This window comes from Alternaria atra (assembly GCF_907166805.1).
Source record: "Alternaria atra isolate CS162 genome assembly, contig: 21, whole genome shotgun sequence".
Taxonomy (NCBI): Eukaryota; Fungi; Ascomycota; class Dothideomycetes; order Pleosporales; family Pleosporaceae; genus Alternaria; species Alternaria atra.
In genome coordinates, this window is record NW_025091319.1 from 3,288,359 (window position 1) to 3,303,813 (window position 15,455).

Below are 15,455 nucleotides of genomic sequence, written 5' to 3' on the forward strand. Positions count from 1 at the left end.
TTGACGGAAATGCTCAAAGTAGTAAGTACACAACAAGGATGTATGCTAATGTCTTGGAAATGCTGATTGTAGCTCTAGTACACGACATCCGTGTGCGAAGCTTTTTTGGCTTACTCTTGGGTCTATCCAAACGGCCCGCACCATGAGGCATACTCCTCTTCACATGCTATTTCCGAGTGAAATATGTGGATCACTAATCCGATGAGATCCACTTCATGTGATTGATCGTTTCGTTCTCCAAGTACTCATATACCTGCCCGTAGTCTTTGCACACATGCTTCGCATCCCACCCATCGCTTCCGCCTCGATCCTCTCCGTGTGCATCGCCTGGGAAACTTGTCGCAGCCCCTTCTAATGCCACGTCTCCCGCGCACATTATGGCCTGTCTAATATATTCGAAACAGTGATTGATGTGCCATGGCATCTTGACAGGGTTCGCAGACACTGGCGATGCGACCATAAGCTTCATGGAATTGTATGCGTCCAATATAGTGTATAGACAGTGAAGCTGATGCGTTACGGATGTGGTGAAGACGGTATGGTTGGGGTAATCGTGTATCGGATGCGGGACTAAATATGGGTGTACGAAGTCAGTGTATGTTTCACAAGCATTTCGCACAGGGACTTACGATTGGAATATTCGGAAGGATTCTTGACATTGACGTAGCCCAAGCCCTCTACCCAAGTTGTTAGTACCGTGCGATTCTGAGAGTAACAAGTAGGGCACAATGTACCTGGTACGATGTTTAACCATGCATGCTGCGTCTCGTTGCTCCAAAACTCTGTTGCATCTTCTGGGGCGAAAACCGGATCGGGCTTGAAGCTCACGATCTGTTGTGAGAATGTTGGGGCAAACCCCGTGATATCTCCTGCGAGCTCATATTCGTGGCTCTTTGCATGTTTTTGCCATCTCTTCTCTACCAACAATCCTGCGATGACGAGAAGAAGTGCTGTGTCTATTATCCATCTGTAGCCTTTCACTCTCTTCCATACCGTCTTGTTCCGCCGTCTTCGCAGGGCTGCTTCTTCCGCCTCCCAATCACCAATCTCTGTACTCGAATCGGAGTGGTCGTCGGTGTTGTGTAGAGAATCATATCATTGGTCGCGCTTCAGTCTGTCATCCGTCGCGAATGCCATGATAGAGACGTCGTGACTGGATTCGTGGGGTGCGAATGATGGCATCACTGTGGCTGTAATCTAGTAAGTGTATATGGGTGAGTCCATGGAGACGGTGGTGTTAACGCGGCATGATGCTCATCTGCCTTGATGCTCAAACGCTTGCTGCGACGCCAATTGTTAGATGAGACATTACAAGGCATGGAAGGCCACAACGATCATCGTCATGGTAGACCCTAGATCATTAGCAGAGAGCAAAAACCTTAGCAGAAGTATCAGTTTTCTATACGCATTACAATAGTGGGCGCGTGCAGGTACAACGCGCTGCATTGCATCTCCTGATGGAAGAAGGTCGAGACGAGTCGTGCTATGCGCCAAGAAAGGTGTTGTGATGACTAGAGATCAATTGGATGCTCAAACTGGTGCCTGAACATGACGCAGTCGAGCTTCATTGGTGCACATGTTGGAGTGTTGGAGTGTGGATGGCTGCAATCCAGCGACGACCTCGGCAGGTCTGTGGAACGATGATTGCGCCGATCGGCGTCATCGTACGCCGAGCCATTAATCCCAAACATCTTTCCAGCTTCGCTCAGCATCATCCCCTAGCATCCGCTGACGGCGAGATCAAGATCAACGCATTTCAATTGACATTACACTCTAACGGCTGCTAATCCTCTGTAGAAAGTGTTACAAGAGACCAATATTACCTCACATCCGGTTTGTATACTCACTCAGTCCCACTCCCCAGCCAACATCATCCGTCTAGCTATAGACTCGCTCACTCCACTATCCGTATGTGGCGTTTGTTGGCAGCCTGTTGTGGTGGTTGGGGAATGGACGCTGAGCTGTTGCTTCCAGGCGCTTGTGTAGCATGCTCTATCACAATAGGCAGTGTTACTGCCGAGATGTCCTCATCAGCAAAGAGTCCTAATGCTTCGGCCGACACTTCTTTCTGACGCGAGACTGTCCTTGCTGCTGATGCGGCATGGTTTCTTGCATGCATGCGCTTCTTTTTCAGCGAAACAGAACTTCTATGCGCAAACAGTTCAGGCGACACGCTGCCCGAATGCACAAGACGAGCATGTGCAATTGTAACAGAGTCGCGATGATCGCGAAACTTGGTATCTGCTTCGTCAAGGTTCGAGAGGTTTCGAATAACTGCTGATGGTTTCGTTTTTCGTCCTCTGATCTCAATACTGGGCACGACAAGAGATTGCTTTAAAGGCGGTGACCCCGCTCGTGGACTGTGTGGTGGCGTCTCTTGTAAGGCGTCCCGCAACGATATCTCCTCACACGACACAGTCCTGGTCGTAGGCACACTTGCAGGGCGGGATGGGATGCGAGAAGGCGCGCCGCTTGTCATCAGGCTGTTTGGAGGTACTACTGCTGTCGGGTCTCCCTCGTCGTCCACCGTGCAATCATAGCGAACAGCCCGGCCATCGTCATCGGGGAAAACCACAATAGTAGGCCTGAAGCTGTCCGATGGGCTGTTCCAGGTTCCCGACCATCCTGCAAGCTTCGAGTTGACTCGCTCAAGGCCACGTCTGGCGCTTGGATCAATACCCTCTAGAGCATGACTTGCTGACGAACTCCGTCGCCCTCTTGTCCTGATGGTATGCTCATGTGGAACATCGTTCCAAACCACCTCATAACTGCCACTCTTTGTCTCAACAATCTGCATGGTGGGTGTTGCCGGATCAGCACCGTCATCATTGGCGAGGTCTCCCGCGTTCCACGATGGCGTAATAGCGATGACATGTACGTCCGTCCGCGTAGTAGCTGGTTCTGCCACAGTGCCTTTGGCTGTACTTGTTGTGTTCGGGTAAGACGGACACCGCTTGACTGTCTCTGTCTGGTTGTTGGCAAACTTGGCACTATTCCCGCAATCATATATCGGCTTGGCTGAGCTTACTGGTGTGTTAATTACCTGAGGTAGCGAGAGCGACGGCTTTGAGCCAGTCTCTTCAAAATCGACGGTTTTGACACGACGTAGAAACTTTGGCTCAAGACTAACGGCATTCTGCTGCAATTCGCCTGGTGGTGTGGTTGTGGTACTCTTCGCCTTTTTCTTTATGCATGGCTTTAGCGTCATATTGTAGGGGCGCGTCCTTGGGTTCGCAAGTGCTCGCGCTGGATCCGGCTCTGAGCTCGAGCGCATAGCAGTAGATCTGGTAGGTTCTGGCCTTGAACTCCTCAAAACTCCGTTCCCAGTCAGACTAGGTTTACCGGGTCGTTCAATAGCAGGTTTTGTTTGCTCAACAAGTTGCTTTTGGAGGCTCGCAGATGAGATGGCTGGATCATGATAGCGGGACTTAAGTTCATGTCGAGAGTTGCTGATGGAACGCTGGGAGGTAGGGCGAGGAGGCTGTAACCTGGTGCGTGTTGGAGACGGGATTGTATAGGCTGTGCGGCGCTCGTCTTCCCTGAAGCGTACTGCATTCAGCGCTGCAGTTGCAGTTGAGCGCTCGTTTCGCACTTGACTAAGTACAACCTAAGATGTCGACGTACGAAGTCAGTGTATGTCTCACACGCAGTTTGTACATGGGAGTTTTTACTAGTTCACTAGCAGATTTCTTCAGTGAGTGTCTAGGAATCGTCTTCGAGAAAGGTCTCGCTGATAGTCCTGTTCGATCATCGCTCCAAGCTTCCGCATCATCGTAAACAGTCGCTGTCAGAGTAGGGTACAGCTCGCCCGGTTGATCAAGTGTAGGAGGAGGGACTTCGTGGGGTATAGCGCTATCTGCGGCGAGGTATGAGGTGAGTTTTGTGATTAGTCCATCGCCAGACGTTCCAAGCATCGTTGGTGTGAGATACGATGGATAGTAGTGTCAACCAAAGGTTAGGGAAGATATGCCAGCGTTTGTATCCGAGCATAGAAAGGAGCTACGCTTATCGTTATAGATGGATTGGAATATAGGAGTTCGGAAGTCAGTGATGTGAGGGTCCTAGGATGAGGTTTCCATCGCGGAACGACGTGTGTGCAGTATCAGGCAGGGCAAGCATGCAACAGATAAATACCGGACATGAAGTAAGAACGATACACGAGGCAACGAGAGTCCTTACTGTCCCCGAGACCAAAATCGTTTGACTTTGAGAAGTCACAGCTGGACGAGCGTGCCTCCATCGTATTGACTAGAAAAACTGGGGCTTCTTGCAAAGCTGAAGAAGCAAGGAAGTGCTCGCTTTGGTGTTTGCAAGAATATGTTCACAAACAAGATATGATCACTGTACTGTCACTGCTGCCTCTCTGTGGTTGTACAATATTCATCCTTCTACGCTGGGTGAGTAGAGTTGGTACCTAACCTAGGTATCCTTCCAGGGTCATCAGCAGGGAGTGTCTCTCAGCACTGGCCGGCATGAGCATCTGGCTCCGTATCGTATATTGATGTCAAGATTTGAGTCGATTGCCGTTGCCAGAATTCCAAGAAATGTGAATCTAAGTACCCATCAGAGTGGTGTTAGCTCACATGCAGCCTGCCCAATTGAGTATAACGCCGTCTAGGCATTATTGCCGGCCAGCGACTCATAAGAGGTCCTCGAACAACGTGCGTGTTCACCTCCGCAAACGTCGCGTCATCATTGGGGGATCTACAAGCAACCTGAACTCCTACAGCGCCTGCTGGTATGATCTAGTGACATCCCAAGAGAAGGGTTTCGTCGTACATCCCGCTTCTTCGACGCCATTTGCTTCTTCATACGGCTCTCATGAACGCCATGCCGCAACTAGAGCTGTAGCCTCATCGGTTACAGCCAAACAGACAGCGCACGTGTAGCTCGTTTGTTGAAGATGCATGCAAGATAGCCTTTGCTCCTGTCTGTCGGGTCGCGTCATTGCGGGATGGTCCTCCTGCTCGCAGGTATTAATATATGTTATTAATCTGCTCCAAACTCCCCTGTTCAGGCACACTACAGTCAGTTACTTTTCACGATGCTGTTCGCCGCTTCGCTCAGCCTTTTGGCGCTTCCGGTCAGTCAAGTCATTGCTGGCCTGGTCATCACTCGTGATGATCCCGCGAATGCGGCAAATACCACCAACTGCAATGGCAAGCTGTATACCTACGAAGCGCTCGCGGGTTACGGGAAACTAGTTAGCGACGCCCGTGATAAGTTCGGCGACACCATTGGTGGCATTGGAAGTGCTATTGCATTCGAGAAGAAGTCTTGGAAGTACAAGAAAGGCGCCTACCAGGGTGTCGTTTGGGGCCTGCCTGACCGTGGCTGGAATACTCAGGGTACCCAAAATACTCAGACTCGCATCCATAAGTTCAGTGTCACCTTTACACCAGTCGAAGCGACCCTCGAGAAGCCGGCCAGTCCGAACTTTCAGTTCTCTTACGTCGACACCCTTCTCCTTACCGGACCTGACGGTACGCCTTTGACAGGTCTTGACCCTACTGAGACCATCACTTATCCAGGGTTTCCTACCCTTCCTCTTGCCAAATGTGAGTTTTGCGATCATATTCTAGCCTACAGCGCTAAACCTCACAGACACCGGTAACGGCTTTGGCCAGAATGGCACTGGCGATGCCCGTGTTCCGCTAGATACCGAAGGACTGGTGCTCGGAGACGATAAGTCTTTCTGGATTAGCGATGAATACGCCGCCTATGTCTACCAATTCAACAAGAGTGGCAAGATGATCAAGGCCATTCGTACTCCAGAGTCCTTTGTTCCCCGTCGTAACGGTACCGAGAGTTTCAACGCGGCCTCTCCACCAATCTACGACCCAGATCTTGAGATCACGCCTGAAGACCCAGACAGTGGCCGAGGCAACAATCAAGGCCTGGAGGCTCTGACCGCCAGTCCAGATGGCAAGTATCTCTACACCATGCTCCAGAGTGCTACAATCCAGGACGGTGGCAGCTCTGCGAAAAAGCGTCGCAACACTCGCCTTCTCAAGTATCGCATCAAAGACGACACAACCACGCTAGAGGCCGAGTATGCTGTTCAGCTTCCTGTCCTACCAACAGGACGCGTCGCTAGTCAGTCCGAAATGCACTACATCTCCGAAACGCAGTTTCTCGTCCTAGCACGCGACTCCAACGCCGGCCATGGCGCAGAAAGTACGGAGTCCATCTACCGCAACGCGGATGTAATCGACATATCCAAAGCTACGAACGTTGCAGGTACAGCGGCTGATGCCATCAGTGGACAGATCGCAAGCAAAGATGGCGTGTTGAAGAGCAGCATCGTACCTGCTACCTACTGCCCATGGCTTTCTTACAATAACAACGATCAGCTGGGCAGATTCGGTCTCCACAATGGCGGCGAACAAGACGCAAACCTGCTGAACGAGAAGTGGGAGAGCTTCGCAATGTTGCCTGTTAACAAGGATGACAAAATCGGTAGAAGCGAAAGGCAAGATGAGGATGAAGGAAAGCAGTACTACCTAGTCTCTTTCTCGGACAACGACTTCATCACTCAGAATGGCAAGTTGTTTGCCTTTGGATCCATGGCTTCATACTAACAATTTGTAGGCTACATCAACTTCGGCCAAAACAAGTACGTGGACGCGTCGGGCTATAATTTAGACAACCAGGTTCTGGTGTTCAAGGTCAAGCTTCCGAAGGGAGCGAATCCGTTGTAGACCCACATGGTTCATCTGCACGACCAATGAATGCAGCAGTCGCCCACGCGCAAAAAAAACTTTTTTCTTTCAGATATCCAAAAACATACAACAGCGGGGATTCGCTAGTGGTCACCCACCTAACTACTAATCCGCCGGTACACTGCTTGTATATGGCTGAGCGGACGGGAAGCCTAATTTTCAGTGTCCTATGGTCGTATGTGGAAGAAAAACTTTTTAAAAATGAATATCAAATATCATCATTGTGGAGCGGAAGCGGTAACGGCATGTAACATGTCAGAGCTTATCTTGCCATACGAATATGCCTGAGGGGTGACCTTCCTTTAAGAGAAAGTTGTCATGAAATGTTTGGTCGCAATCGAGTTGCTCGACTTGAATTCATTTTGTGTACCCTGACCTTTTTTATGGAACAGAACTTGCTACTGCCTTCGACGCTAATTACTCTGAAAGGTCCTAGTAACTTTGATACATCGTCACCCTCGCCACTCGGTCAAAACGAGCGGGGGGAGCATTAAGTGAATGAGCATATCCGAATCATTTTGAATGAAGACATACGAATATGATTTGTGCGACAGCCCTGCGTAACGGAACCCTTCAAGAATCATTTTCCAACTTTAGATACTCTCTTCTTTGTCATCTTTAGCCTTCCGTTTCGCCTTTCGCTTGAGTTGCTCCTTCTCTGTCTGCTTGTACATGTACCATGCACCACCCAGCAAGCCCAAAATGATTGCCGCTGAAATCGGACCCATGACTCTCCATACTGCTCGCTGATTAGTATTTCCAGCATCACCAGTGAATTCGCGGACATTCATCCCATAATATGACGTGAAGAAAGAAAGCGGCGCCTGTGAATGTGAGTATGCCAGTTTTCACGTAATCCCGTCAGGGAAGGATACATACGAAGAAAATGGTCACAATGGTAAAGAGAAGCAGGATCTGATACTGGGCCTCAGTTGCGTCTGCTTGTTCTCGGGCTGCATCAGCTTGCCTATTCGAGTAGTGGGCTTCCTTAAGAGTTTCCTCTTTCTGTTGCAGATCGAGCAGATCCTTAAGCTAGGCGAGTCAGTCGCTTGGTTTGGGTTGAACATATATTCTGCGAGTGAATGACATGCAGACCATAAACTTACGCTGTCTTTCGTTCGTTGAGCATCCGCGGTCATGCGTTTGACCTGCTTTATGTATCTCTCAATATCTTGGGTCTTGATGATCGAAAGTTTCTCCTTCAGCGGTTTGTACCGGTCTTGATCAGATATACCCCAGTCTAGATTGTCGAAAATTTTGACTGCTGTATCTAAAGCGTCCTTTTGCGCCTCGAAAAGGCGGTTCATGCTGTTGAGCTCGTCGATGATGTCGGTCAGTTCAAGGGCGAGCTCGACTTGGCGCTTGGTTTGAGATTCACTGATGTCATCCGAATTGGACTTCATTTTTTCTGGAAGATTCGGAAGAAGTTGGTTTGCGCTTCTGTCTATCAGAGTCAAGTATGTTAGAAGAGAATAGACGAACGAGGACCATGTTGGACTTACTGCTTCTCCGATGGCCGCACGGAAAATGCTCAAAAAGTCAAGTGATTCTTCAGTCCTGACTCTAAGCATGACGTTGACAGCCTGATCTATGATGAGTCCTACGTAGTTACTTCTGTTAACCGCCCAATCAATGTCTTCACTGTTTGCTTCGTCAATGATTGCTTGACGTAAGTCTGCTATATCCTCCAGATCTTTCTCAACTGCACCACCTTCCCTTTCTTTTCTGGAGAATGAAGTGAAGATAGTCGTCTTGATCTTATCAGGTGTGGTCGAGTTGATGTCGTGGGTCTCTAAGAGCCAAAGCCATAGTTGATCAACCATGATCATTTTCTTTCCACCGCGTGCGTCCTTGGGCGTATTCTTGGACACTACTTGATCCTGGTCTCTGGAAGATGTCTTACGTAGGCTGGAATAGAAAAACTGATCTAGACTGCGTCTCGGGTGCAACGAGGACGAGTTGCTACTATCTTCCCTCATGATTTTATAGATGGCTTTTCCCTCCTCTGATAAATTGTCAGGAATGACGGCGGTCTTTCCGCCTAGCATAGCATTTGAGTATCTTGCCCGCTTCATGAAGCACTCAGTCGAATCCCAGTGCATATACGGTAGCTGGAACCTATTAGTCGAGTGACAAGCGATATTTAAATATAGCTGAAGCGTAACTAAGCGAGGAAAGACCGTGACTAACATATATGACGAACTGAGTGGTTTGCATGTTGCCACGGACAAAACATGACGGCTCGAAGTAGCGGGAATGCGGAAGGTTTTGTTGCTTTCGCTCATGAGATAACCAGTATCTTTGCTCGGTTATCAGAAGCTCTTGGTTTGTCTGTTGATCGCTCACAATTTTCTGCAAGCAGGGCTAGAAGGGTACTTAGTCATTGGGCATACAATCTTGACCTGCATTAAAATTACTGACATTGACCCAAGCTGTGTTGTTTAGCGGAACATGTAACCATACCAGTGGGTCAAGATCATCGTCGGTAGATGTATCGTTGATATTGCTTAGTAACGCTGTCAAGCAATAGAGTCTTTATAGATACGAGATGCACCGCGATAGTGGAAGTAGAGGTATATTGCCTTGTAAGACTAGAGACGAACCGCTGTCGAGCCACAACAGCGGTAAGGTAGGCTAATATACTGCGATTGCTTGGCATACCGGCCCGAACGGGCCCGGAGTAACCTGGTGCCTGACAAACGCCGTTGGTGATTTAGGCATCATATCAGACAACCAACATTCTTCCGTCTTGGAAATTGTAATTTGCTTGAACAGGTGCACATAGCCCTTGAAGTCGATAAGTTTGGGAGCTGCTAACGAGATTGCGCTAGTTGGTGGGACTGGTGCAGGTGAAGGCCTTGGTATAACTGGCATCCGAATCTTAGGAAGGTGCATGACGACGTTCCGCAAGCACTGAAGCACTAACTTGTAGGTAGCACTTTCTAAACCTGGAGGCATCACCATCCCGTTATGCGAAGCTTGTAAAGCGATGATCCTTTCTCGGCGCATGTTGAGTGTCGCTTGCTCCTTAGTGACAACCTTGATCGGGGTCAGTAAAGGCATTACGAAGTGTGCAGTAGCGAAAATAGATAAGGGATTCTACCACAGTATTATTCGTCCCTAAAGGTGAAGCAAGAGTCTCGTAAAAGCTGTAAATCTCATATGTTGGCTGCAAGTGCATCCATGACTCGTTTGTGAACTGCACGGTTGCCGAGTCCTTAGATAACGCGTCGAGGAGTGCATTGTTAAACCCATAAATTCCTGTAATCTTGATCATCCTCCTCAAAAGCATTGCCATTTCCGATCCGCGATGTGGTGTGCCTTTAGTATTTGTCAAAAAGTATCCATACTGACTTGCCACACCCCCACTTACCAAAGAAAAGGATTGCAGCCGTGCGTTCATGAACCATAGACCTTGCTGACTTTGAACTCTGGGAGAGCATCTACATCATATTAGGGGATAGTTCGGGAATCTGTATGTGTGATTAGCGTACCTCTTTGACCAGGATTCCACCGACATTGTGGGCGATGAATATGATTGGGCGAGGATGACCTTCGGTCTCTAGGTGCTACATCTCGAGTAAGAACTGGTCCTTGAAGCTAAATTGACGAAAGAGTCCTCCTCACTAGTTGTATTAGGTTGTGCAAATTTGTAGCATGATCTCGGAGAGACAGGTGGGTCCTTCCTGAGGAAAGCCTGGTAGAAGCATCGTACCCGTAACTTAACAGACGGCATTCTGGAAGATCTCTTCCCAACCCATCTCTTATCCAGAAGAACGGAGGATTGACTTTCGTGTTGGTCCATGTACGCATATAATGTCCATCGAGTCCATGAACAGCTATGATTCTAGAATTCTGTCAGTCTCCTATTCTCAGAGAGAATCAGCTTCGTGTGCGCCCGTTGCCTTGAAGTTTGATCTCGTAGTTGACTCCTGTAGAGGAAATAGACCTAAGCTATCTGCTTCGCTTGAACCAGGTCTAGCGCTTGACCGTCCGCTGTACATGGTCGTAGCTCGTCTGTCGTGGAACTATGCAGATGAAGTGAACATGACTTCGAGTTGGGAATTTCAGATGCGCAATATACGAAGGGCTTGATGCGCTGTACAAGTCTAGAACAAGCTTTGCAGGAGTGGAAGTGGGAGTTCTGGATCCGGGCTGGTCCTGCTTCGTGGATTTGCGCTAGCATTACCGGTACCAGTACTGATACGACAGCGTTTAGCGAAGGCGCTTAACTTCCAGCACCAACTTCTGTCTATCCTGTCTAGCATCAACCGCATGGCATTTTTCTGAAGTCTTTAACAGCCTTCAATTAACGTCATGTATCATGCCAGGATTTCCCATAATTCGATTGCGCAAGAGCCAGACTGAAGCTGACACACGACGTGCGAGGTGTAGCCATCCCGCCCACTGCTCTAAACAGCACGCGTGCCCTGCGATTGTCCCCTTGTAGTCCAGCCATTAGGTCCTTCCGATCGGCGATGTTCCTCTCGTCAGGCTGATTCCGGCCCCATCAGCCCACTGCCGGTTCCCCGGATAAAGTATGAGCGCGCAAGGCTGAGGACAAATTTGGCCCCAACTATCAGTTCACAGCCTTCCGGATCCATCGATTTGCGCTTCAGTTCTGTAATTATCATCCCTGCCATCCAAAAAATCGATAATCATCCCCTATCTGCTCGAGCGGCCAAGTCAAGATGGCCACGTCATGTATCGTGCAGCACAAGAAGCCAAAAAGTAGGCAGAGGAAAGCCTTGATCTCATGATTGTGTAGTCCGTAGCTGAAGACAGGGGCATCTGGACCATGAGTTGTCCGAAGCATCCGAATGGCGATAATGGTGTGTTGGCGGAAGTGGATAATTCAGAGCAGAGTATAGTAAGTGTAAATATATAGGAAGAGTCTGTAGTATCGTAGAGTCCGGCATAACACCGTAGTATTGCGAGACCTGAGTTTGTGGCTGTGTCAGTCGCATTAGATGATGACTCGCAGGGCAGTGCTATTAACGAGTTGGCGAATATGTTGGCCGTATTGGCGAGGTTAGAGGGTATGGCGACCATGTTTGCTGTGGTCTTCGACAGTGTTTGGGATATGTGAGCTCTGCAGATGGGTTACTGAGGGAAGTATAACAATCGCTGGTCTTTTTGTTGATATACAAAAGACTTATATCTAGCGATTGCATATGTTCGACGCCTAATGCGTACCTTATTGTTCGTTGGGTTGAGCATGTTACTGTGTAACAAGGTGCAACCTATGTTCCAGCTGGCGGCTTTCCACGTTCAAACGCACAGTACACGCATGCACTCACAAATTCATAAAGCTATGCCAGGTGAAAATCTTTGATGATGTCACAAGACAGTAGTGAAGGTTGAAGCAAGGTTTAAAAGTAGTATTGGAGATGTATGCATACATACAAACGTACACACTTACACACAGTAAGTTGAGAACATAGAGTATGACCCACATCAGAAGGACCGTGACCAATAACAACATACACTCAACCAAAACTTAGAACAAGGTCCCACCATGAACAAGCCCATTCAACAATAGCCAAAGGAATGCTTTTCGACCTGCATGTCTCTCAATCTCACAGTCGCCGGCTATACCCTTACTCAACCTCTGAGGCAGAACTGCCTTCTTCATCGGAAGAGAGCTCAATATAATCCCAATGGTCTTGCTCAGTCGTCATGTCTTGGATTTCCTGACCAATGAAGACCTCATGCGTCTCGTCCTCGCTAAGGTCGTTCGTGGTACGCTTTTTGGGTATAAGAGTCGTAGTACAGCCACCTCGAGAGTTGCGACGGTACTGAGTCCTCTTCGATTTATCGGCTTGACTCGTATTGGCGGAATCCTTTCTTGAAGCACTGCTTGCAGTACTCATCTTCATAAATGCATCCGAATCTTCACCCTTCTCTTTCGTCTTGTCGTTTCAACCTTTTCTCTTGCTTCTTGTCCAGCTCATTGTCGAGTCTCTCTGCAGCAAGCCTCATAGCTTTCCCTGCGTCATATCCTTCTGCAACAAGCTCAAAGTATACCTTGGAGCACATTTGGTTGTGGGTGACCATTCCTCTCTTCGTAGCGGTAGACTTGCTCAAGTTGTACGGCTTACGAGGCTTGTACTTCGACAAGCCGGGTGCTTCTTGGCGGACAATGACACCCGATGGAAGATAAAAGTCCATCTCTTCATGCTTACCAGGTCCATTCTGACTAGATCCACATCCTGGACAGGATTTTTTATCGCCCGCTAGGTAGTACCGCCCAAGAGCGTGGTTGACATCGCATCGCCAGGCATGTTTCTCGCCTGCCTTTCGCTTTTCCCAGTAACAGCCATCCGGAATCTCTTGACCATGCTCCATAGTGGCTGAACCGCTGGGGTGGGGACCAAGATCGAGCTCTGGCTCTGGCGTCGGTTCGGGTGTAGGTGCTTTTGGAGACGGCTTCGGTTTGATGTACTTGACTACTGCGTTTACACCCATCTGTCGAGCTTCTTCTTCAGACGCGCCAGTGTTGGTAGCTTCCCAGTAAGCATCTTTTGCAACAGCATTGTGGCAAGGACGGTCGGACTTGCGAGGTTGGGCTGATTGTTTGGAAGGTTTCCAGCGCATATCTGGCGCAGGTTGAAAGTAAAAGGTTCTCGGTGGCATATAAAAGTCCATCAAAGTAACACGAACGTTATCACTAAGAGAGATATTGCAGCCTCTACAGCTTTTGCGATCTCCAGCATTGTAATAGTGTCCCATTGCGTGCTTGAAGGCACAACGCCAAACATGTTTCTCGTCCTCTGAAGTTGGCTCAAAGCAGGCATTAGGAGGAAGGTGTTGATGTAGTTCCAGAGTTCTCGATCCATTTGGACAAGGAGGTGGTAGCTGGTGAGCAGATAGACTCGTACCCCCTGACTGAGTTACGGGGTGTCTGCAGGATTTGGAGGCCGTCGTCTTCTGTTTTGCATAGACATTGGCTGGGGTGTGCTCGACTGCGGTTGTATCTCTCTTCCTCTTCCTCTTTGGACGTGCCGAGGGCGCCAATCTCGGTAGCTCGGCCAAGGCTAGGTGGCCTGGGATCGAATCTGATAGAGCCGTTGTTGGGTGCGTGAGGCAATCATGCGACATACGCGGCTCGGGCGTGGTTCCCTTAGTAGATGCTGAACCACATTCTTTCTGAGACTGGTGGAAAGGCCCGACGTGCTCCCAGTGTTGTTCCCTGGCTGTAATAGTCTTGACCTTTTTCTGGTAGTCGTGTGCGGTAGGACGGATACCCATAGAGATAGCCACAGCAATGGCTTGCTTCAAACTTTGAACTGCACAATCGAGAGCCTGTGGTGGGTTGCCCCAGTTCCTTGTCAGCCTCCGCTTGTGATCGTTGATCAGTCTCATTCGCCAAGCATGCACCTTTTCTGCATACTCGATGCTTTGTACAGGTGTGCCAGAATGATCGCTGTTAGAGGCTTCAGTATCATGATGGCCGAAGAGCTTTTCAAGGTGGGTAGGGGGTGAATACGATATCCCCCTGTGCGCATAGGCTGGAGAGACAGAAGTTACGGGCTTTTGGTTAACACTATGCAAGTCTGCTCGGTGGATGATATTGACTGGAGTGCTTGTGAGGGGCTGAGATACGTGGGGATTTGAGACTGAGTCCAATGGCACAAAAGGAAGCCAGTTACTGCGGGGTATGGTGGATCGCTCTTCTCTGACAGCTGCTCCAGGCATATTTTGGCCCTTACGCTTTTTGGATGTTGACAACCTGACGGCACGTCCAACGGGCAAGGCTCCACCGGAGTTTACATTTCGAAATACCGTATTGTTAAAATCGTCAATGTCTTCTAGAGCACTGGCCTGGTAGCCGAGTTCGTACTCCTTGGTTGAGTATTGCACCATTGCAGGATTTGAACTGGCACGATGCCAAGATACGTTGACTGTGTCGGCCACAGGGATGAGGTTACTGGGACCGTAATCGGAGAAAGCTCTCGAGTCGAAGGCGTGTACATCGAGGAATGGGGTGCCATCCTTACCATCTCTTGCGAGTAGGTGAACCGTGCGGCAATGAGCGTTCCAGATCATCTTTTTCGTGATACGATTGATCTCAGAAGATACCGACTTCATGTACTCTACAACAGTTGGGAGACCACTAGTTGACTCCTCGGAACATTGGGCTATGCGGTCGGGATGCAAAGCATGTGCTATAAAGGTATTCAAAACGGTAGCCTCGTAAGCCTTCTGACTGGCTTGATAGAGTGCATAATTCATGTAATCCTCTTTGGAAGGTAAACGACGATTAAGGTGAACACCTATGCGAGCTCGCTGAACACGCGTAGGGCCCTGAGACGTGCCGTTGCCGTTCACGGAAGCTATAGACTGTGAGTCAGCGGCTTCCGTTTAGACTGAACTTCTTACCTGGTTCAAGCGGAAAACCGTAGGGTATCTGGTTTTGATTGCGATTATCGGATACAAATAGTGAACCTTGACCACTGTGAGTTTCCGCAGATGGGCTGGGTTGAAGTGGATGAGCAGTGGTCTCGATGGACTTCTGAGGTGGAGTGTGGAAAGAACCGTCACTCCAATCGATCTCATCCTCATCGGCATAGGTCATGATTATGGGGGAATCGTATGGAGTCAGAAATAACAAGAGATGACGTTATGCCGAGATAGAAGAATGGGGGTATAAGAGAGAGGACGACAAGGTTGACATACTCTCGTCGTATAAACTACAACGCGAATCGGGTGTATATGCAAACGACAGGCATA

General features: G+C 49.0%; 3 protein-coding genes across 3 annotated transcripts; 1 reads left to right on the forward strand and 2 right to left on the reverse strand.

Moving 5' to 3' along the window:
• Positions 1-193: 193 nt before the first annotated feature.
• Positions 194-3,914, reverse strand: ALTATR162_LOCUS1502 (uncharacterized protein; the record flags this gene model as incomplete). The annotated part of the gene is made up of 5 exons (XM_043309098.1): positions 194-570; positions 630-677; positions 735-831; positions 2,000-3,607; positions 3,672-3,914. 5 exons carry the CDS (start codon positions 3,912-3,914, stop codon positions 194-196), a joined length of 2,373 nt encoding a protein of 790 aa, XP_043165033.1.
• Positions 3,915-5,044: 1,130 nt separating this feature from the next.
• ALTATR162_LOCUS1503 (uncharacterized protein) lies at positions 5,045-6,581 on the forward strand (the record flags this gene model as incomplete). The annotated part of the gene is made up of 2 exons (XM_043309099.1): positions 5,045-5,558; positions 5,605-6,581. 2 exons carry the CDS (start codon positions 5,045-5,047, stop codon positions 6,579-6,581), a joined length of 1,491 nt encoding a protein of 496 aa, XP_043165034.1.
• Positions 6,582-7,315: 734 nt separating this feature from the next.
• On the reverse strand, positions 7,316-15,300 carry ALTATR162_LOCUS1504 (uncharacterized protein; the record flags this gene model as incomplete). The annotated part of the gene is made up of 9 exons (XM_043309100.1): positions 7,316-7,546; positions 7,602-7,754; positions 7,829-8,727; positions 10,096-10,165; positions 10,217-10,291; positions 10,350-10,569; positions 12,649-13,780; positions 13,826-15,058; positions 15,105-15,300. The coding sequence occupies 9 exons, from the start codon at positions 15,298-15,300 to the stop codon at positions 7,316-7,318; spliced, it is 4,209 nt and encodes a 1,402-aa protein (XP_043165035.1).
• Positions 15,301-15,455: the final 155 nt, after the last annotated feature.